This window comes from Falco rusticolus, chromosome 2, assembly GCF_015220075.1.
Source record: "Falco rusticolus isolate bFalRus1 chromosome 2, bFalRus1.pri, whole genome shotgun sequence".
NCBI lineage: Eukaryota > Metazoa > Chordata > Aves > Falconiformes > Falconidae > Falco > Falco rusticolus.
This window is the reverse complement of record NC_051188.1, coordinates 74,272,070-74,295,587: the sequence shown is the minus strand read 5'-3', so window position 1 is coordinate 74,295,587 and position 23,518 is coordinate 74,272,070. Positions and strand designations below refer to the sequence as shown.

The 23,518-nt window shown below is 40.8% G+C and overlaps 1 protein-coding gene across 1 annotated transcript in view; it reads left to right on the top strand.

Moving 5' to 3' along the window:
• DHRSX (dehydrogenase/reductase X-linked) overlaps nt 1-23,518 on the top strand; it is a 167,926-nt gene that overhangs the window by 48,756 nt on the left and 95,652 nt on the right. Inside the window, exon 3 of the mRNA XM_037376342.1 lies at nt 3,252-3,320. Coding sequence (XP_037232239.1) covers nt 3,252-3,320 — 69 coding nt within the window. The remainder of the gene's footprint in view (nt 1-3,251; nt 3,321-23,518) is intronic.

Genomic DNA, 23,518 nt, shown 5'->3' with positions numbered 1-23,518 from the left:
CATCCATTCAGACTTGAATTTATTTTTATGTTATTAGTTTTATTTTCAGAATTGATTGTAGTCAGCATTGTTATTCAATCAGTCTCATCTGAATTTTTCACTATTCTGCTGGGGCCAAGTAGAAGAAAAACATCAGATAGGGCACTGAACAGCTTGCATAAACAGTTCTTGAGACAGCTATATCTATTTTGAGTTCCCAATAGACACTTTAAATTAGCATGAAAAGCAAGATTATTACAGTTTTGGGTACTTTGATGATCTAAGCTCTCAAGACATTGAATCCCCTTTTTCTCAAAGCTTTTGTTCAGACTCCCTCACTGCATAAAAAACAGGGTCTGCCTTCCTTTTCTTATCCTTCCCTCCAAACCACTTGACTCCAGAGTGGGCAAATCTTACACTGCTAATAGTGCTTAAAATGGATAAACTCTGGCATGGATAAATTCTGGCATGTTGAATGTACGAAAAATTATGGTGAATCACTGGCAAAAAGTCCAGCCAGAGGATTCTCCTGTGTATCACAAAGGTTTTTAAAGAGTCACTGCAAATATGCTACTGAGGATCTAAACCAGCCGGTGATCAGAATTTGACCCTTGTGTAGTCAGCTGTCCCCCTCCGTAGTTTAGAATGCTGTACTCCAGTACACTTGAAGGTTGTGCCCCTTAGCCACCCATCCTCATCAAGACTGTTATTACAAATTATTTTTGATTTTTTCCCCCGCCTAAAGCTGATTGTGTTAGCTCGGTGACTTAACAAGTGTTTTTTGAATTTTGAATAATTAATGTAGCACGTAAGAGTAGGCTGTTCTTTTTGATGCTTACCACTCACTTTGCTTAGAGGATCCCAGAAGGATGCAGTGGAAGAGAAGCAGTACAACAGTGCAATGTCCCTTTCCTCTCCCACCCATCCTCAGCAAGGGGATGCTGTTCTCCTTAAGCTAACTCAGAAGCACAGATTACTCTCTCAGGCCTATGGTATCTTTCTGATATATGTGTCTTTGAACTTTTTGCAAGGATTTTGGTAATTTGTTCAGTGTCTTTATTCTTTCTTACAGGATTTTCTTTGAAAGAAGTATTTCAAAAGCCTCTATTACAGTAGTAGCTTTCCAGTTTTGTGATACTCCAGCCTCCAGAATCTGGTTTTCAAACTCTCTGTTGAATCAGGCTGGAAGCAGACATCTGAAGTGACTGTTTAGCAAAATAATTATTTTTTCCCAGTGGTCTAGAGTGAAAAATATGCAAATATGAATAAAATTAGCTCATTTGGAAGGCACTGAGCTTTAATGAATAACCATTTATATAACAGCAAAATAAAGCAAATTAAAATTTGTTGTGAACACAAGCTCTTTTAAAAGGACAAATTAAGTGAACATACTGAGAGTTAAATCAAGACACTGGAGGCTTTAGTAAGCCTGTTCTCTGCGTGAGGAGTGCTGAATGAAGGAGGAATCAAACAAGACCTGCACAGAATTGGCACCAAAGTATTTTTGTTTCTAGCCTAACTCTATATAATAACACACTGAGTTTGAAATCTTACTCAAGTACATCACTTGAGGTGAAACAATGAGGAGAATTGATCTCTTGCCCATAACCCTTGTACACAGATTTCCTCATAAACATCAGTTTCACTGGAGGGTTTGTTTGTTGATGCTGCATCTATATCTGGAAATTAGCATCAAGCTGGGTGTTTCTGATCTGTGCAAGGCTGGATGGTTTTAAAGGGGAAAAAAAAGAACAACAGCAAGAAGGAAATACTGCAAATGTCTGCTTTGGGTTTGGTTTTTTTTTTTCCCTTCTTGGTCAGTCTAAGCAATGTAATTCCATAGTTAATGGAATTTATACAGAACAGTACAAGACCGGTATAACTCTAGGTTTTATGTGAGAATTATTTTCTCTGCAGTATCTAAATGTCTTTATTTTGGCTGTATTTATGTAAATATTGACTCTTCTTGCATATTATGAAAACAAAGATGAGTTGCAAGTCATTTTTTACTGCAGAAGCACAGCAAAAACTCCATCCTCAACAGAATGCATTAGCCTACCTCCACAAAGTGGTCAGGTTGTACCAAAAATCTCCACTCGGTGCTGTGAGCCTTCAGCTAGTGCAACCGATGAATGACACATGATCTGTCTCAAAGAGCTTACTCCCACTCTTTGCACATATTCTCTGTGAGATCAAATGAGTCCAGTTTAATGGCACTATAAAGCATGTTCTAACATCTTAAGGTAAATACGAGCATGTACCAGCTAACGTGAGCAGGAGGTTGAACCAGATGACCTCCTGAGGTCCTTTCCATCTCCAACTTATTCTGTGACGCTGTGATTCTTTCCTTGTCTTTGACAGAGATGATTCACTGTTACTAAAAACAAGTGAGAAAAAAAAGTGGAGAGCCTGAAATTTCTGCTGCACAAGTGAATGAAAGGATGGGACACTTGTAGAGTGGCACAAGATAAAGCCTGTGTAGAAACCAAGGCAGAGGTTTATATCATCCAGAAAAGAAGGCAGCAACTTCATGAAGTTCATAAGAGATATCAGTATTTGTATCCAACTTAGATAATAAACAATAGGTATTTTGATGTGTCATGATATGGGAAGCATTTGTGGATGGATAAATGGAATGTTAAGCTTAATTTTTAAAATGTAACTTGTACTACCAAGCAGAATATTTTGTTTCTGCTTGTATTTTTTCCTTATAAAAAAATTGCTTGTGTTTTTTGCAGTTATAAAAAAAATTGCCAAACATAAGTCAGACAACTATTAACTGTGCACCTAAGCTGTATGGAACAAAAGGCATTTATTTGATGCTTACTCATATTTTATGCTAGTGCTAGTAAAACCTTTCCTGAGCATTTGAGCCAGGGTAGTGAGGCCTTTCCTCCAGCTGTAAAAGTCTTCATTTCAGAAAAAGAGTGAGGGGAGGTCTGCTCTAACCTATAGTGAAGCTTTTGTAGAATCTGGATGTGATAACGGTTCACTTGGCTCACAGATTCCTGTCTCAATTCTGCTGGGCCAGCCAGCAGGTGGTCCTATCTTGTGTGAATAAGTGAGACAAACCTGCAGAACTTGTGTGAACAGCAGTGCGTTTGTACAGCCCTCTTCGAAAACCTCTGCTGTCTGATGGTCACAAATCGTGCCTTTTCACTAAAACTTCATACTGGTTTTATACTGTGGCTAACACTTCATGGTGACATGCTTATGTTCACTGTCCTTAAGTTGATTGCATTGCTAATCTTCCATTTTCTGTATTGTAACAGCTGGAAACAGTGAGAGTGAGGGCCAAGCAGCGGTGAGGAAAATACAAGAAGAAACTTTGACTGGAAAAGGTACCATACTATATCCTTTTCTTTAAGTAACTCTATTCCTCTCTTTTGCTGGCATCTTCTTTTATATGAGGTCCCCTTGTTCATTGTTAAACTTTTTTTTTTTTTTTTTTAGTTTGGGAAAACTACTTCTTAAAGTAAAACTGACAACAGGGATAAAATGAGTAGGATATTTTAAATTTTGTTTGATTTCTTTACTGTGTGTCATTGCAAAAGGGCTGCCTGCAACTTACAGTCTGCCTGCGTGTGTGTATGGGCACAATGATTTAATAGCTGGGCAGAAAATCAGAATACTAGTCATTTCTGCTAAGGGGAGCATGATAGCAGGTAAGAGTGGGTGTACTCTTTGTCATTGCTGGTCTTGCCTCCCATCATGTTTATAATCCCATAAAAGAGTGGGTGCTTTTTGGGGTAAAAGGTTTCTAAAAGAACATGGATGCCCAACTGGGTTATTTGACCCATGTCGAGAGCTTATAGTCCTTCACAAAATAAAACTGTTTCCTTAAAAATAGATGGACTTTTCATATCAAGCCAAAATTCCCATGTTTTTGTGGTTCTGCTGTTTGGGGTTTTTTAATCTGATGAGTGATCATGTCAGAGGAGGCAAGGAGAGCATAGGTTGATGACTATGAGAAAAGGGATATTGTGCATTATCTGCTGTGTGATTATAATTTGCAATTTATGATGGAGGTTAGTGCATCTAATATTTCCATCTTTTGGATTCACTTGGGTCTAGTTCCTAGCAGCATATGATGATTCACTGCTGCCACTTTGATGTATCATTTCTTGGCACAATAACAGGGCAGTGCTGCTACTCCACCCTATTTAGGATCTTCATGGCTTCTTCTGAGATGTAATTCTGTTTTTGTGCCTCTAATAATTACTGTTATGATCATCAAAATGCATTAATTATTGTGTTAAAAAACGCTTTCATTAAGATTTATCTTTTGACTTAAATAAATGTGCGCCCATAGCCTCAGGACACATGTATGCTAGTTAAAAGCATCATAAATTAAGGCATAGTGAGAAGGATCATGAAAGGAAAAAGGTAATTATTACATCGTTTAAATATTTTGCTAGAAGTTTCTGTACAGAGACCAAAACTATTTGGAATTGTTTACATCATGTGACCTTGGTGAAGCTGAATAAACCAGTGTCTTTCTTATTTTCTCATGTCTGTGTGATCACAAGCTTTTCTAGCACCCCAGTCTTTCTTGATTTTTCTGCTTGAAGTAAGCTGTAACCTTCAGTTATAAACTTTGTCAGGATACAACTGGCAGTTTGAGGAAGCTGAAAGTGTATCTAAAGTTGACTGAAGCTGTTCCTCATTGTAATTATAATGACGGAAGCTTTAGTAATCTCAGGTCCTGGCAGGGCTGACCTAAAAACAAACTGGAAAAGTACTGCCTTTACAGAATTTCTCACTGGCTGAGGGATATTTGTTTGCAAGTGCATTAACCTGTACAAAGGGCTTGTGGGAGTCTGAACAGCAGTCCTGTGTTACTGCTTATCAACGAATTTGCACTGTCCTTTGTAATGGGATGTGTGTGTAGATACTGTGACCAAGACTAGGCTGTGCAAATGTATCACCTTTTCAAAAGCTGCAGTTCAGTATCTGTTTAGTCACTACATAAAAATATTATCAGTAATGTTGACCCTCCTGCCCCCCTCCCCCCCCTATTTCTGAGCATTTTTCATGGCCCATATGAAAAAACTGCCTGCAGAAACTGTTCCTATGTGGAATAAGGGACTCTTGTGGAAGAACTACTCACAACGATGTTGCTGGGCACAGCGTGATCAAGGATTGGGACAATATAGTTATCCTTCTTTTACTATGGGCAATATATATGAGTGGGTGCCATCAGTTTGCTATTCAGATCTCAGATCTCTAATAAAAAGGAAATCTCCTTGCTTGTTAGTAGGTTAGACAGCAAAAGGGAGCAAGGGACCTTGTCCTCTCCTTGTTGCCTGGCTGAGCCATACATAGCACAAACATCCCCAGAGACAGCTCTGGGAAAGGCCAGGCTCGTTGAATGCATGTGATTAGTGTTTTTAAGGCAGTATCATCCTTCTTTGTTTTGTCCCACTGTCTGTCTGGGGCTCTGTCTGCCATCTAAAGGTAGGTAGTTTTACTTGACATAATCTACTCTTACTTCAGGGACAAGTGAGAGTCAGAGCATGTACAAAAGCGATTCCTGTGAAACAGCTGATGAGCTATAACATGTTAGCAGTTTCAGAGGAAGATAAAGGATAATAATAAAAAGGTTGTGCACACAGTTGATGCTTTATTGCAGCAGCATGGCAAGACATGAAGAAAGGACTGACAAAATTTCTGAATAAGGGAGGCAGGAAGCCTGGTTTCCCATGCTGGAGGCATTCAAATGAAAGCCAGTGCCAAAAGATGGCAGAGTATTGGAGAGGAAAGCAGTTGCAGCCATTCCTCTACAAGGCAGCAATGCTAAAGGACACAGATAATCTGAGCAATGTATCACATCACCTCTTCCTACCACCCATCCTCTCCCACGGTCCTTGGTTCCTCTCCATGCTGGTTCCAGACTGTTTAGGTGTCCTCAGTTTTGGGTCTCTGTGCTGAGTTACCTATTGCTAAATTAAAAAGTGAGGAAGGACGTGGGCAGCTGAGTGAAAGAGAATAAGGTACAGGTCCTTGGGGCATGATAGACACAATTCGCTTGACCATCAGAACCTCCTCCATGATAAAGCAATCAAAGCCCTCAGATATCCAGAACAGACCAGAAGAAGTGCTGCATTGTCATTAAAATTATCACATAGTCACTATTTCCAAAAGACCAAGGGCAACAGATTGCTACGCTCTGAATCATAAAGCTGGGAGAAGCCAGAATGATGTGGGCATTTATCTTGCTTCCATTTGTTCAATTGGGAACTTGTGCTGTTAATAGTAGCAATTATATGGCTGGGAAAATTGTAGATGGCGAGGGATTGCCACAGAGATATTCTAATTGTGTAAGTCTCTAATTTACGCGTAGGGTGTGTCTGTGTCAGTGTGTTTGTTGGTTAGATGAGGAGAACGCTTTCCAGGCAATGCTCAGCTGTTGCCCGCTTGCTGAGCACGGGTTTGCATCGGGAAGGGCACCGCACGTCCTGACCTGGATGCAATTTGGACAGCACTAGGCTGGGAGGTGAGCTGCAGCAGTAACAGACTGTTAGTGCACAGGAGCAAACCTGCAGCTTATCTGAACGAGGAGTCCCCGTGACCTGTCCCTATGTCAGGTCCCCCTAGAGATTAACTTAGACTGATTCAAACCGCTTGTTAATGTAGCCATAATCATAGTTACCAGTCTACAAACTATATCGAATTATAGATTTGGGAAGTTTCTGTGATAAAATCAACTCTCAAAGATACTAGAAAAAATCTTTCCATGTACATAACAGAGTATATCTCCTGATTAAGTTACCCTCAGTTTACATCTTTGCAAATGAGAGCTGGTTTTAGCCTGGTGATTACAAACATACAAATGTTGGAAACTAATATATAAACATGAATGAAAGCTTCATTCATTCCAGCATACGTTCATGAATGCCAATGGAATCAGCAATTAGCAAAAGTTTATGCATAAATATCACTTAGCACAGTATCCAGGAAAGGCTCTCACAATTACAGTGTAGGAGCTGGAGTTGCAACTAGACTCAAAGGAGAAAAAAATTCAAAGTCAGTGAGAAAACAGGGTGTAAAAGTCATATTAAGCACAGACCCCTTCAAAAGGAGAAGCCTGTGTTTAATCACACCCAACATTTTTGTGGCAATTCAAATAAAACCACAATTATAAAACTACACACTAAATCCGCAGCATTCATGAGACTTCCATTTGAAGCCAGGTGAGAAAGGAAGAAGAGACTTTCTCCCTCAGAGTCAGAGGAATGCAGAGGTTAGCACGGTGGTAACCAAATTTGTCATTTACAGTCTGACCCACATCAAGACTGTGGGCCAAGCAGTAGGAGGAATGATATTGCCTTAAAAACACTGCAGTTCGCATGCATTCAACAAGCCTGGCTTTTCCCCAGAGCTTTCTCTTGGGACGTTTGTGCTACATATGGCTCAGCCAAGGAATAAGGAGATGACAAGGTCTCTTGCTGCCTTTTACAGTACAACCTGCTACTGAGCAAGGATATTTTCCTTATTATTAGAGATCGAAGAGTTAACCCAAAAGAAGAAGGGGTAATCTAGCTGAGAGGCACCAAGCATAACTGTAGAATAACTCATGGGTGGTTCCCCTGCTGATGCTTGCTGTATGTCAGGCACCAATTTTAACAAGACGGTCCATGTTTTTCTGCTCTGTTTGGTTTTGGCTTTCCCTGCAGGCTAGAAGAAGTCAGCTGCTGAGAGTTCCCAAATTCGCAAACTTTTAGATTGGTTTATGCCCCAGAGTCAGTTGTGTTATTCGCAGCACGTGGGCCAGAGTTGCATAAGGCAGTTCAGCAAAGACTGATGCCTTGACAAAATGTGCAAAAGTGTCACCCAGGACTTTTCCTTGACATGGTATGTCAAAGATGGCTGTATGGAAGTGATCATCCAAGTGGTCAAAAATAGTAGAAAATATTTGTGGTCGAAATGTATTTCTATAAGTGCACTTTATGCATGTGTGACTTTATGCTTGCTTGTGTCAGAATTGCTTTGTATGGTGTAGTTTTGAGGTGTAAAAGCATAACATCCTGAGCTTCTGGCAAGACCTAATGGGGCTACTTTGTCCCTTCTACCACATCCTGCCATTGGCATATCCTTTCTCTACTACTGCCAATGCTGGAAGATCTGTAGGATTGGTTTAAAAAGTTTCCTAGCAATAACAGTGCCATTTCCATCTGCATGGTTTCTTTTTTTTATGCTGGTGCATTACCTCCAGTATTTAGCTTTGGCAGGCCAAGGACTGCCCTCAGTTACAGTTGTACAACTGAGCGCCAGGCCTATGAAGATAGGGTGGTGATATGAGCGAGGGGTAAAGAAGTCTCGATCTATGTAGGGCCCTGTGTGGAACTGTGGAGCTCTTCTGCATTGTCATTTGATGATGGGTATAAGAACCTTGCCTAAACATTAACTTCCTTTTCTTTCTGTAGCCTCATCTACGGTTATATCAAGTATATTCCAGCCATATGAAAACATTTGAACCTTGAAAAGTGCTGGATATGTTAAACCTCACCTAAGTCTGTAAGGACTGGATCCTCCAGGTGCTTAAGGGATGGAAGACCCCTTTCTAGAGTCTAAGAAAGTCATGCAGGGGCTAATACAGTTTCTCTGCACTCATAGCACTTCCGTCCCTTACCCAGTAAAGTTGGTGACTTTTTGCTCCATATTAAGTAGGGAAGATTTTATTCCACAGTAAGCTATCTCCAGAGCCCTCTCAATAATTCAGGGGAAAAGTTTGCAAGTCAGTTGTCCTGCTTTTCTGTTGTTTTACATAATACTTTCATACAAAAACATGGTTAAATTCATAAATCCTGCTTGCTTGTGGTTTTTTTTGTGTTGAACTTTTGACTTTCAGTGTAACATGTTACGAGATTTTTCCTTCAGTGCTTGCAGACAGTGAAAACAATAGTTTCCCCTATTTTTTGTGTTTCTGAAGACACCTTAGAAATTGAGCTGTCATGTTAACAGGGTGGCAATTCAGACATTAAGAACAATATGAATGTGGTTCACAGAACTAAAGAAGAGCTGCAGATCTGGATAGGAGATGGAGATAAAGTCTTTCAAATATAAAATGTATTCATAATGCAGGCACAAGCTCTGCCTGTTTCCTAAATTCCCATTTCCATTGGAAATGTGAAACGTATTTCATTAACAGGCTCTTCCACTAGGAAACATGATTTTCTCATATTCAAATTATTTCTAATTGAAACTTAGAGACAAAGAAGTGCACAGGTGTAGCTGTAGGCAGAACAGCAAAGTCCTTTCAGATGTCTTGAAACGATTTTCTGACGGTAAATCACCAAAACTTTGTGAGACTAGTGGGACCAGAGCTCCGAGGATAGGATTTCGCTGATAGTGCTGCCCTACTGAAGGCAATGTGGAGAAAGGGAATTTCAAAATGAAATAGCCTCTGCAAGGCCTGAAAAAGCTCCCATTTCACCCTTTTCCAGGATTTTGATCCTTTTATGTACCTGTAGAGCCATGATGTCAAGCAGTGGCCCGATAAAGGTGCTTCTGGTTTGACACCTCCCATAGTATGCCATTATTTTGTCCAGCCTGAGCAATAGTTGCAGGCAGGTTGTATGAGCTATTTTCTAGACATTGTTTGTTCTCAAGAAAATTGCCTTACTGAAAGATAAAGCTAAGAAAAAGGCAATTTGTTTTCTCTCTAAAATGCTTTCATATCTGTCTTCCAAGATCTACTTTATATAGTCCTAGCTTCTGTGGGTTACATGTAGGGCTTTATAAGTTAATTTCCTTGTAAGAAGTAGAATATGTTTTGTGGAGATGGCAACACAAGCCTTCTATGCTAGGGATCCAGCTGCTAGGAGCATGGAGAACTTGCGGCCTGAAGTAAACACGGGAAAAGCAGAGCCTATATTTGAAGCACTTACAGTCTGTGGACGTAACCTTCCAGGGGTGAGCTGACGTGAAAGGACAGGCTGTGGTCTACCTGAGCATGCAGGCAGTGCTTGGTCTTCCCTCATCAGCTCCATCCTTGCAGCAATACAGCGAGGCTCCAGAGACAGCACAGCCAGAGTGAAGCCTCTGCACCTCTGAAGGGCCAACACTAGTGTGTCCGTGCTTGCCTTGTGTTTCAAGGGACATTTTTCAGTGGCAAAGAATCAAAGCTCTGAACAGATGTCCCAGTTCTGAAATGAGTTGTGAGCCAGGCCGTTTGCAGTGGTGCCCAGTGACAGAGCAGAGGCAGTGGGCACAAACTGAAATGCAAGGAATCCCATTTCAAAATAGGAAAACTTTTTTTAGCGTAAAGGCTATTGGATATTGGCACAGGCTGGCCAGAGAGCTTGTAGAGTCTCCATCCTGGGAGAGGCTCAAAATCCATCTGGACACAGTCCTGGGCAGCTGGCTCCAGGTTCCTGCCTGAGCAGGGACTGGGACTGGACAATCTGCAGACCTGCCTTCCAGCCTCAACCACCATGTAACTGCGAGTCTTTGAAATTTTAGCAGTGAAAACCACACAAAATCCTATCTGCTTCATTTCTCCAGCCCTGAATACAAATACTGTAAATATGCAGATTTCTGGACTGTAGGATCTTCAAGGAATTTTATCAGTGTTCATACAGTGCCCATAATAAGTCTCTTGGACACAGACAGAGGTAAGAGCAACAGTAATTTGACCATAATGCAGTCTTAGGAAATGGGTATTTGAGAAACCCATCTGTGCAGGTAAAAACCCCCATTCTGTGGAAAAAGAGGGAAGGAGTGTAGGAACACTGATGCTGAGAGCAATAATCTGTGTGAGAAGGCCAGGAAATATTGCCCATGACTCTGGAGCAGCTTGCCCTTCTTGTTATTTTTTTCTATGCAAGGTGTATACTAATATATTTTATTTTGAGACCTAAATTTTAAAATCTAAGTTTCAAATAAAATGTGTTCAAGATGACATGACTCTTGACATCACTGTCACGTTTTTCACAATCTGAGTGGAAATTAGCATGGTCACGTGCACTTTGAAACCCTTCTCTGCCTGTGTAAAGGCTTACAGGAAATGCGTAATGCCAGCATTTTTTATAGTCTTTTCTGGTACTTGGTGCTAGAAGATCTTGCTTGTAAGAAGAAAAACAAACACCCCTAAGGAGACTGGTAAACAGCTAACATGAGAATCATTAGATGTCTAATAATCATGTCTGGATTTGCATTTTTCCTCTTAAATTGTGGCGGTGTTTCTGGACAAGATGATGTGAACTGTTACCAGCACCTGATTAATTTCCCCAAGGTAACGGTCAGCTGTGTTTTAGTCCTTTTTTAGTCTTAACATGTCTACCACTGTCTTCTCTTACCAAGATAACTGTTGACTTCAGGTTGCTTGAAAGGAGTAGTTCTTCACAACAGGTGTGACTTGAGGAGACAAAATAAATCAAATCATCTTTCCAACGTTTAGCTTGACCTAGTTGAAAAATAATTCTTGCCAGTGTTTTGCTTCCCAAGCACGGAAAATATATGGGCCTGTGGTGGGAGAGAGATCTCCATGGCTATGGGCAAGATCTGCTGTTCTGTGTTTCATTCTACTCCGGTCTCACTTATGCTTACACATTTGTGCTTTTTTGAATAATTTACAGCTACTAAACTTTCTGGAAGATGGACCTCATTTAAATGGTACAGTGTCTGCACTTCTTTCTCTTTAGGAATTTGATGGCATACCGTGAGGAAAAAAAGAGATGTATGTCTTGGAGGGGAGGAAAGGAAAAAATAATACATGGAAAAAAAGCAATTTCTCCTGTTCAAAACTTTGCTGTGGCAGTTGGGGCCTTCTGAACTGGGGGTTTGTGGAAAGTTCATTTTCCAAACTACTATTTTGCAGGCTTTCTCCTAGCTTATATTGTACAAGTGGAAGTCAGTCCATGCAAAAATCCCATGGCCCTAATTGGAACAATTTTTCATGAAGGCAAGAATCTTTCCTAAAGAAGTGTCTGTTTTGGTGGGAGTGTTTATTGGTGAAAGAGAAACATTTTTGCACTCTTATCTGCAGAATGAAGCAGGGACCGCTGCTGCTGCCTGTAGAACGGATTAACTTGAAATGTGGTAGTTTGTGTTCAGGTCAATCCAGATCAAAAGCTTTTCATCCCAATGTGTTCTGGGTTTCTTATGTCCCAGACTACTGTACTAACAAAGGCAATCTTTCTTTTAGATTCTAGACCTTTAAATCTTCTTGAATTAATAAGCTGCTGCTTATCAGTGCTTTGTGTTGATTTTCAAGTACATGCTATAAAGGAATTTCTTTTTTTAAAGAGAATTTTGCAAAGATTTTGCTTAAAACAAAATTTTGTTTAAAAACTGCCACAAAATGGAAATGTCCGAAGGAAAACTTTTCTTCCATGTGAGTCTGAGCCTACTTTCCATCAATCTGTGTGTTGTTTTTTTTCGCTTTGAGATGATGCAAAATTAATTGTTTGGTCCAGGCTAAGTAAAATCTTCAAACGGGTTTTCCTTCAAGACTTTGTTTCTGAAAGCAGAAGGCAAAGCACATCTCCAGTGTGATGAAAACCTTAAGCTTTGAAACCATAGGCCACAGATAATAGAGAAAAGTGTAAAAAATGTGCTTACTTTGTGTAGAACCAGTGTGTGTCTTACAATGTTGATGTAGTGAGCAGTTCTCCTGAGAATCTTAGTCAGGCTCTTCCTCCAGTTAAGATGCTCTCAAATGGCTGGCTGAAGACCACTATCTTAGAAGATATATGAAAAGATTTTTTAGTCTGGTATCATAATCCTGTAGTTACCTTGACAACTACTGGTCGTATGTATATCTACATCATGTTTGCCTCTCCAGATGCCCTTTTAGCTGGTCCTACAGACAGAACATGGATTATTTTTTTTTAAATATTTTTTTTATTTGCTTGAATTGTATCTCTGGAATCACGCTATTCAGAAAGCAGCATCCTTTTCTGTGTGTCCCCTCAGCAGGATAAAATAGTATATTTGCCTTTGCTTGCAAAAGAGGACAATGTGTGGCAGTGTTCACATATTATCCAACTGCCAAACAGTGACTTTTTGTATAAATCTGAAATTAAAATCGGTGCATTTGCGTTAACCAGGCTGGGTATATATAGAGACATTAAGTCTGAAAAAATCTTGAGTTTTGAGTAATGAAAATGACATCACCAAGGGTATAATTCTGCCTGCTCCCTCCTCAAGTGGTGTGGGTGAGCGGAGCATATGGTATCTACTGCATGGTACCCAAGGAAAGGACATCACAGAATAGCAACTTACATTTGCTGTGTGGGGCAGAGCAGAGCTGCGCAGACTTTTTCTCCATCTCAGTGAAGTCAAAAGTAGAGATTTTAGGCCCATGTTTGCATTTATTGGTGGGAACTTGAGCCCCAAGGTGCGTTAGGGACCCAGTGACTCTGCTGGCTCCCACTGGCTGTTCCAGCAGTGCATGTGTATGGAGACAGGCAGGACGATGTAGCCAGAGCAGCTCTGGGGAGACAGCTGGAGCTGAGCTGAGAGGGCCTTCATCCCCTGTGACCTCTCAGGTCTGCCTCCTGCCTCCTGGTGGGCAGGTTATCCAGGCAGCAGCCTGGGGCAGAGTCCAGTGTCTCAGCCTGGTGCCATGGGTACACAGCCTTTAGTGGGGGTCTGTGGTAGAGATCTTACTTCGCAGTTTTTCTGTTTAGATGAATCAGATGATGTAAATAGCTGGTGCCAAAGTTAACTTCACATGGGTAGTCCAGAAATAATGTTCTTAGGCTGCGTGAAAATCTAGCAGCTATATCCTTAGCCTCTTAAATGTAATTTTACTGTCTTTTTTGGAGATAATTTTTTGAAATAAAGCCATGCTTTTGTGCTTCCAAAGTGTTTACATGGGGGTTGTTTTCAGAAGCTGGATTCAAAAGGGCTAATTCCTCACTTGAGCTAGAAGGATGTTACCCACCAGACCCAAGTTTTGGGATTTGCAAGGCAGCAGAATGAGGCCAGGATGGGGAATTCAATTAAGTCCCTTCAGCTGACGGTAAGAAGCATGTGCTGTGCACATGCAGCACGGTGGTACGCAGGGGACAGCTGTGTGAGGAGTGGGTTGGGGGTTGTGGGTCTGTCCCTGCCTGCTGCCTGTCCAGTGCAGCTCAGCAGGGGATGGACCCGAGCGGAGCTTGATCTGCTGTCTCGCTTCACGGGCTCTTTCCACAAGCTGCCATCGCAACTACCCAGAGAGACCTTTTAAAGCACACCATCTTCTGGTAGTCACAGAGGATAAAAATTAGTGCTGTTTTCCCTTCAATTTCTTTTTAGCATCAGATAAGGTTATATGTAACCGATGATATAAGGAGAATTCAGTCTCAGAGGGATTGTATAAATTTACACTACCAGAAGTAAATTATTCCTTGACTTGAATATTTTTTTATTTTTTATTGATCCTTTTTATTTTTAAACCAATATGAAAATTCCCTTGGTTTACAGATTAATTTCAGATTTTGAAGATTAATTTCAGATAAATATTTAAATATGTAGTTTACTCTCTGTGTTAAATAAAAATCAGCATCCTACTGCAGTGGATGCTATACAAAGGAATATATACACATGTATTCAAAAAGAAGCTGAATTGGACAGATAAAATGGGAGAAAATGGGGGAAGAAAGGGAAACAGAGCAGAGGATAGAATGATGGGAGAAATAGTCACAACCTAAATAACCACATTCCATACTCCATTTTGCTTTTGAATGGCCATAATTTTTTAATTTGTTTATAAATTTAATCTAGAATAGACAGTTAAGATACTAACATACAAGTTACTAAGGTCAACAAAGCTGAGAGATACTAAAGAGTGAAAGTGAGACTAAGGAGAAGAACTACGCAAGGAGTAGAAAAGGATGAAGAAGCTGTAATTCCATCTCCTTTTGAAAGCAGTGGTAAGCTTTCCATTGACTTGAACGCAATCAGGGATTCTACCTCATAATTTTGAACAGTACAATATATTTCACCTGGACAATTACTCAGAGGTAGCCCAGGAAAGCCAGAATTTTGAACCTAGTTGGTCATCGATTTGTGCTGGGAGGCATCGAGTCTCATGGCCCTTCAAATCTGAATCACGGTAGGTGTGCATGCAGGTGCTGTTGCCATGCATGTATGCACTCCCTACTAAACCCCCCACAAACGATATTTCTTTATTTCTTCAGTCAGTAAGAACTGTAATTCAGCTACACATTTTAAAAAGCATACCTTATAATATTTTTGTTTTCAATGAATTTACAGTTAATTGCAAGGATTTTCGAAGGCTTCTAAAGCCTTATTTAGCCTGTATAGCGTTGAATAGTGGTGTGATTTCTGTCTATGCTAGAGTTCATATATGCTAATCAGGTAGCACTGGGCTCCAATTTGCAGCTAGAGTAGCCTGTAAAGGTTGGCCATTAGCTGAATTCAGTCACCTTTTGTCTACGGGTTGCCTGACAAAGAGCTGGAATCTCTGTATCTTGCACTCCCAGTGCAATGAGTGTGAACCAGGCTTTTCTGTATTAAGGATGAATTCAAACCAAAAATAGTCTCTATAACTGCTATTATCTTTTATGCATGGTACTTACAGACAAGTCAAGGATCTTAGTTGTTTTATATTATACCCTCTGCCATACCCAGTTGCAGGCATTTTGCAGTCCTTCATTTAATAAGCTTCTTAGTTTGAAGAGGTCACACTCATCCAGAACGTTGTTTATTTTTCTCAGCTCTCCTGCAACACCTTGCACTTGTCTGCAGTCCTTCCTCAGTTGGACGTTGCATAATTGTGTACTTTTGCTTGGTCTTTCAGGAAATTCCTAATGATCGTCCCAAGCCTGTGTAAAGCTAAATGTTTCTGTGCTGTCAGCAAGATTCACCACCTGTCTGTTCAGCCTGTTTCACAGAAAAATTCGTTAACACCTGGCACCTACCACTTGTCTGGGTACGAAGCAAATGAACCACTACATTTCTCTTGTGAGTGCTCAGAACTGGCAGCAGGCAGAGGCAAAAGACTCTGCTCCTGATGAACAGGGCCATTTAGACTGAGGTGCATAGGGAAGGGTTCTCCTTGGGGCCCAAAGAAACCTGGCACTGAAATCCTGGCCTGTTTTGGGTTTTTGTTGTTTTTTCCAGTGGTATGTGTGCAGAACAGAAAATGCTCTGATAAAACAAACAAGCATGATTTGGAAATACCTGGTACCTTTGCCTCAAATCAACCCCTTCTTGTAATAACAGTTGTACTGAACTTTGTGGAAGTGGGGAATGAAGCTTGTAGGTTGTAAGAGCAAGGTGCTGAAGACACCAAAGCAGCAGCACACTAGGATGCAAGCTGCTGCTGTGTAGCATCATTGGACAGAGGGTGTTTTGTTCAGGAGCCCTCCTGTGTAGTAGCTACCTCAGAGTGTGGGTGTCAAGTCCACTGGGAAGTTGGAAGAGCAAGTGGTTAAATACAGAGCAATGGGAATGCTGTGTTGATTGATCAGAAACCCTGTCTGGAAATTGCAGCTAAATTAAAATTAAGTGAATGCAGTAAAGAAATATGTAGAAAAAAGATGGATAAATTAGGAAACATTTTTTTCCTTTTTGTTGTAGTAAGAGAAGGAGTCAGGGAAACATGAGTTGTCAGTAAGAACACCTGAAAGGCTTTTTAAGGGCATTTGTGAATACTGTGCCGTGTGTCTTTAGCCTAGATATGTTGCACTGAAAGAGATGCAGATACTAGCATGAACACAGAATGCTAGATAAATGCATGATTTTTGAGTTGCTCTTCCACAGGACATGCGATTTTTATCTCATGAGGGACAGGTCTGAGAAAAAAATCCAAGCCCTGAGAAGCAGTAATAGTGGAAAACCTAGTAATAGCTGAAGGATGACTGGGATTCCAACTGCAGCTGGAGTATCGATGGCTATATTGGACACATTAACTGTATAAACATGGATTCTTCACCTGTTTTAGTTTTCAATATAAACATTAGTTTGTATTGAATCTCCATATTCAAAATGAAGAGTGATTTAAATTGTTGACTGAAAGGTCACTTCAGTGCATTTTGTGAATGTCGCAGAAAGCAGAGAAGAAGGGTAGGTGAGATGCAGGAACGGTTTCTAAAGATGACCAAAGGTTGGACTTTGTAATTACAATCAGTTCAGACTCTGAATTCATGAGTATGCTTTGTGCTTTGGACTTTTTTTTCTTTAAAATGTACTATTTATTGTTACAGTGAAAGTCTAAAAGCTTAATTTCACTAAGTGACTCAGGGAGAACTATAAATTAAGATTTATTTTGGCTAGAAATTAATCTTTTCTTAAGCCAAAAGTAAAGATTCACAAAGTGAATAATATTTTGTTTCTTCATTAACACGTCGATAACAGCTTGTCTTCAGGAATTTCAGCCTTTCCAAATTCAATTTCAGCAGTCTTATGTATTTACTTACCTGTTTTAATTAAGAATTGGCAGGAATGAAAAAAAAAATTACTTGTTTCTGAGCTGATATGATCTTAATTGAGAATGCCTGGCTCTCGCATTGTCATTGATAACTTATTTTTATGAATTATATCAAGGCATGCATATGGAATATGTAATACTCCCCCATGGCAATATCTAGCAGAAGGAGCTGAGAGAGCCCAGGTGTTTTAACACGGTGGTTTGAAAAAGCTCCAAAAACAGTATGCGGTTTTGGAATCCTTGGAGGAGGCAAGGGACAGCTTTCCAAACACCTGGACTCCTTGATCCACCTGTAGGATAAGCTCTCCTGCCTAAGATGTTGCAGCATATTAATCATCTTTGCCATGCTTGAACAATGCCCACTTCTTCATGGTGTGGCTTCAGAACAAAGGTGCGATGTTTCTACGCACACCTTGTGCCCCAGAAAATGTATTCTTTCCTGCCTTATTTCCTTCAGATTTGCAGAAAGACTTTGAAGGGCAGGGGTCTGGAGGAAATGGCAAGTAAGAGCCTTTAACATGCTTTAGAGCTTCTATGTCCTTATGTATCCCCCTTCCAATGCCACACACAGAGGGAAAATACAGATACTTACCTAAGTGATGGTTTGCTTTTTAACTCAAATGTAGTTTCTAAGTAGAGCCTTTCAAACTGCAGTAGTAATACAGCAGATGTAAGCTGTGAGATGCTAAAATGTCTAACGAAAGGAGTGGGCATCTAGCTATGTTCTTGCTGCTTTCCCACTCATCGATACCTAACAAGTAGGGATAAATTGTGACAGGATACTGAGCAATGTGGAGACAAGTGGCATAACAGACCAATGAGTATAGCTGTGTAGGAGGGAAAAAGGGGCACCAGCAAAGTGCAGGAAAACAATGCAGTTGTGACAGTGAAATAGTTTCATAATAAACAAGTGATCTGAGCTGTTTCTTTCAACTTTCATGTACACTATAAGCAAAGTAATAAATTTTAAGAGTATTTAAGCAATAAATAAATAAATAATAATCATCCAATGTACTGAAAATTTGAACCCAATGAGATATAAGATAAGGTGGTCAACAGACCTTCAGTAGATCTTTATGGGAAGAGAAAAAGAAGCCCCAAAACTACATCTGATGCAACTCAGGAAAAATCTATCAATCATGTGCATTAGTAAGTGGTTATTTATTACCTCTATTAAAAATTTTCCTGCTGTTGCCAGGCCTAACTACAGCTTTTTGAAGTATCTTCCTTCCATTTTTGAATCATGTTGTTCTTTTATCTCCCAGATCAAAGAGCCTTGGTCTTACGTAGAAATATTCAGACTGTGTTAAGCTCAGTTATGGTGCCTGTTATGTAGTACCTGCCCATGTCACGACTTTGAGTGATATATCCACATGGTTTTCTTTGGGATGAGAAATATAATCTGTCCCAATTGGTTTTGGAGAGCTATGTGTAAAGTACTTGACCTAGGAGGTGCTTCTGACTGGTGGCATCCTCACCCTGTACTAAAGTGAGACAGAGGCACATATCAATGCTGACCATCACCTTTGTTTTTGCAGGGAGGAAATCTGAATGCTCTGGAAGTTCTGGGTGAATAGGAAATCTACAGCATGGTCCCACCAAATTGCTTTATTTGGAAGGGGTTATGGAGTCCAACCCATTAGGAACATGGGTGGGTTTTTTAATTATTCTGCAGGGTAGGATAAAATATGGTTAATATATGTTTCATGAAGTATTATTGAGATCCTTGGTTTTCTGAAAATTTCAGTTGGTGCTCAAGCAGGAAAAAACATCCTATTTCAGCGTTCAGAGAGTCAGAGATTTCTAGAGCTAGCAACACGGTTCTAGAGGGAGATATATATTGTAGAGGTTTTTACAGGGCATCTCATCCACGCTTCTGTATCAAAACGTCAGTCTCATCTGGTGTAAAGACTATAAATGAGATCTTCCAGATTCCATTTTTGGGTGTTTTTGTTCCCAAGGCATCAGGAGACAGATAGCATGGATCTCCTCCCTGGACTCTACCCTATTCGCTTAGCAACAGATCCTTTTGCGAAGAAGGAACTCCAGCATACTTCATGCAATTTTTATTCCTTGTAAAAAGCAAGCCCTGTCATTACTCAGCGTGCTATCTGCTTTATGAGAAACAGTCCTTTGGGATAACTAATGCTGGGCGTGCTTGGTTCAGTCCATCTCACCTCATCTACACTCTTGCTTGAAGTCAGTGACTGAGAAAGCCTTTGTGGATGGTGGTGAGTAACTTGTGGTCTTCTCACTTGCTGAAATGTCTCTGAGGCATAGCTTGAGCAGTTAGCATCTCTAAGCCAGTGGTGGCTGAGAGGTGATGGGAAATGCTGTGGGAAGCAGCAATAACTGATGGGCCGGAGAAGCCCTCCTCCTGCTTGGTCTGGGCAGCAACCCGCTATGCTGAAAGCAGCTCCTCTGTGTCACTGGCTCTCACACGCATTTACTGCAGCTGACTGGTACACGAGACTCATCAGACCCGATCCTAGGGAACTGGAGTGCCCTTTGTCAGGCCATGAGGAAATAAGGAAAGTGGCAACTGGTGCTGCTGTCAAGGACAAGGTTAGGGGCTTGAACTTGGGCTCTTCTACTCCTGTCCGGTGCTCCCTGGCAGCGCGTGACTCACATAGCCAACCTCAGCCATTTGAGAGTTGGTTGGGTCCTTCAAGCTCTTCACCCAAACACCTTCACTCGTGACAGGAGAGAGACTGGCACATCTAAAAGGCAATTTTCCCCACCTCAGACACCTGTTTTAAGGGGGACAGCATAAATGACTAGCTGGAGCTAGGCAGCTAACATCTAGGCAGCTGTAGTTAACTGAGATCACCTCCCTTCTTTCTGTTCCTTTGCTGCTATGCATAATTCATTCCTTTACAGGGAAGAAAAGTGTTTGTTGGAGTTAGTGAAACAACAGTTTAAAGGCTCCCAGGAAGATATGTATTGAAGCATTTCAACCTGCTGCAAAGCAGTTTGTGTCTGTTTGTAGTAAAAGAACATTTTAATATTTATTTATTTATTTATTTTACATGAGATAAGGAAGAAAGTAATTTAACAAATAATATACCTACCACTTCTAGACAAACTCTAGAGATATACATGTTATGGTAGCTGGCCTCAGCCCAGCAAAGCCATTAGCCATGGGTAACTAACAAAAAGCAATCTGCTTAGTTCCCCCTCCTTATGCTTTTTAAGGCATTGATCCTGTGTGTTGGTTCATTTAGCCCATTGGGCTGGAATTTTTGAGGACCCACAAGGGAAAGGCTACAGTGTGGTTCAAGTTTATGTTTACCAGCCCTCCTGCCCCAACCCAGAACCAGTCAGGAAAACTTTTTCCCATCCCCAAACCCAAAGAGTTTTCCTGTTCTACAGTTTCTGTGTGTTACATGTCAGCCCTCATCCAGTCCTTTATGCTCCAGGCCTGGGTGAAATTTGTAGGGACTCAGACATGTCAGCCAAGATTCGAGCCCAAACTAAACACAGCCATCATTCATAAGGAGAGAGAGAGTAGGTTTCTCTGCTTATGTTCTCCAGAGCGTGAGCGTTATTCATCACAGGTACAGAAAGGCAAGCTTAATGTTTATAATGTTAAGATTTTTTCTTTTTTTAGTTTCTTGGTTTATTGGGGGGGAAGGGCGGGGGGGAACTTGGATCGTTGAAAGAAACAGTAAAGGACATGAAATCAGTTATGCTGTTTATGGATTAAATGGCTTAGATAAGGACCCATCAGAATTTTTCTATAACTTTGCCAGCTTTAAATCTCTGTAACGGAAACACATCAGTGAGTTCTGTGATTTTTTTTCCCTTGAATGTACTGGAATTACACAGTGTGTTTTATACTTCCCTGTGTTTCTGATGAATATTTTTAGCTCCCCATAGGGCTTCTGAAATAAGCCAGTGGAGAACCTTTTCTTTTCTCTGTGATGTTGGTTGGCATGAAGTGCCAGGGTACATGATCTGGGAGTTAACATCTGCACTGAAGATCCAAAATTTTGTGTTTGACAGTTGTGTCTCAAGGCCCAGCATAAACAACTGATAATTTTCCCCTTTTCAGTTCCTCTGCCTGTGTACTGTTTAAGTTAAAGACACAGTTAAGTCTTTGGGATCCTAAACTGCCTTCCAGCTGTGCCAAATAGTAGCTATTAATCAGTTAGGTGCTTTTCTATTTAGGACTTTGAAGAAGTGCTTATAGGTAAACTGAAGAGGAAAGGCAATAATTCCAAGAGTTACTTTTGTGGTTGATCTGTTCATCTACCTGTTATCTGTGAACATGCCTAGTCATACCTTATGTATCGATATATTGTGTTTGCTTCATGCAGTGGGATTTTCCTTACTGCCTCAGGAAGAAGCCTTGACCTCGGTGAAAGACTGTTGGGGTGGATGGCCATGGCTCCAGCATCAAAGCCGCGTTCAGAAACACACTCCTAGTACGTGCACTCAGTATCAACATCTATGTAGCTGTCAGTTCTATAACTTCCAGAAATGTAATTTCCAGGCTAGCGCAACACTGTAAGTTGTCTGATGCCAAGAGCAAAGGCCAAGTCTTCATTGCCCAAAATGTAAGTTTTGTCTGTTCTACAGGGATTTGCACAGTGCTGTGTGTGTCTGTACTTGCTGGTGGGGTGCCTATGAGCAGCATCACTGTAACGCAGATGTGCCTCACTTTCCTCACTCCCAATTTCATGCAGATGTTCTGAGATCACAGCAGTGCCATCTGCCCTTCCCATGAGTGGAAAACCCTTTGCTGAAATGTTCCTTCCTATGTAAAGGTCACAGTCTGCCACCACCATGAACACTTTCTTCATCTATGAATAGTTCAGCTGAAGCCATCTTTAAGCCAGACAGAAAAATAAATTGCTCCCAGTGGAAAGAGCTCCTCAGCATGATCCAGATTGCCTCAGTGTAGCCCCTTGGGACTATTCGTGCAGTGAGATACTCTTCACTGTGAATAGAAGTGACAAAATCTGGCCCAGAGTTAGTTCCCTGAAAATGTAAATATAGAAACTGCCACAGAAACACATGCAGGGACATAGGAGTCTTTTTTCCACCCATGATCTTTCCCAGCGAGGTCTCTGACTCAGAGAGTGACTGCGGCAGTTCAGAGCTTCACTAGCATTGCGGATTGAGAAGGGGAAACATTGCTGATCCAGTTCAGAGAAGCAGGCAATTTGCTTCTGTAAAATTACACTTGGTAAAGCTTTTGGGAGTTTGTGTCAGGCATATCTGAATCACTCGTATCTCAAATACTTTCAATCATGAGAGGAAGAGGGGGTCACATGAGGATGAGAAGGTATCTAGACGTATAGAGTAACCTTTGATTAAGTGTACAAGCCGTAGAAAGGGAGCCTATCAGCAAATCCGTGCAGTAATCTGGATGTACTGACTGCCAGATTTATTGTGTTTCATGGAGATTTGCAAAGCACTGAAATCCAGAAAACACGAGTTTGCGTTACTACACAGACACCAAACACCTGGTCCCTGGTGTGGTAGGAGGATCCAGGCTTTTGTGCAAGGGGCATTTCCTTGGCAGGCTGGTTTCATCTTCCCTAGCTCTGCCAATAGCACACTGCGTATTGTCAGGCAAGTCAATTCCCTGCCTGCACTTTTCTCCATGCCCAGTAAACACGGGTGAGCAGGCAGGGGAAATCAGGCTGAGGTTTTCTGCGAGTGGAGAATTGGATTCCCTTGGCATAATGCTTGAGACCACTGACAGCGTTAAAACCCAGGCGCTCTCGTCCCCACGTCATGAATTAGCAATGGTAATCTTCGCAATGCAGTGCTGCTTTTAGCAATATTAGTGTGTTTCTCTAATAGTTTCATTGTGTTACACTCACATGCCAGGGCTTATTTCACCTTTCATTTGTGCAATGTGTCTGTGCGGTACACAGAGGCTCCATGTTCATTTTTGCCTGTAACAGAATTTCTTTCTTTAGAAATACCACTAGCGTTGTGGGAGAGAGAGAGATTATTTTTGTTGTTATTGTTATTAACGTCACATTACTCTTCAATTCTTCCCCCCCTCTTTTTTTCTCTCTACTTTTTTCTTTTTCTTTTTCTTTTTCTTTTTCTTTTTCTTTTTCTTTTTCTTTTTCTTTTTCTTTTTCTTTTTCTCTTTTTCTTTTTCTTTTTCTTTTTCTTTTTCTTTTTCTTTTT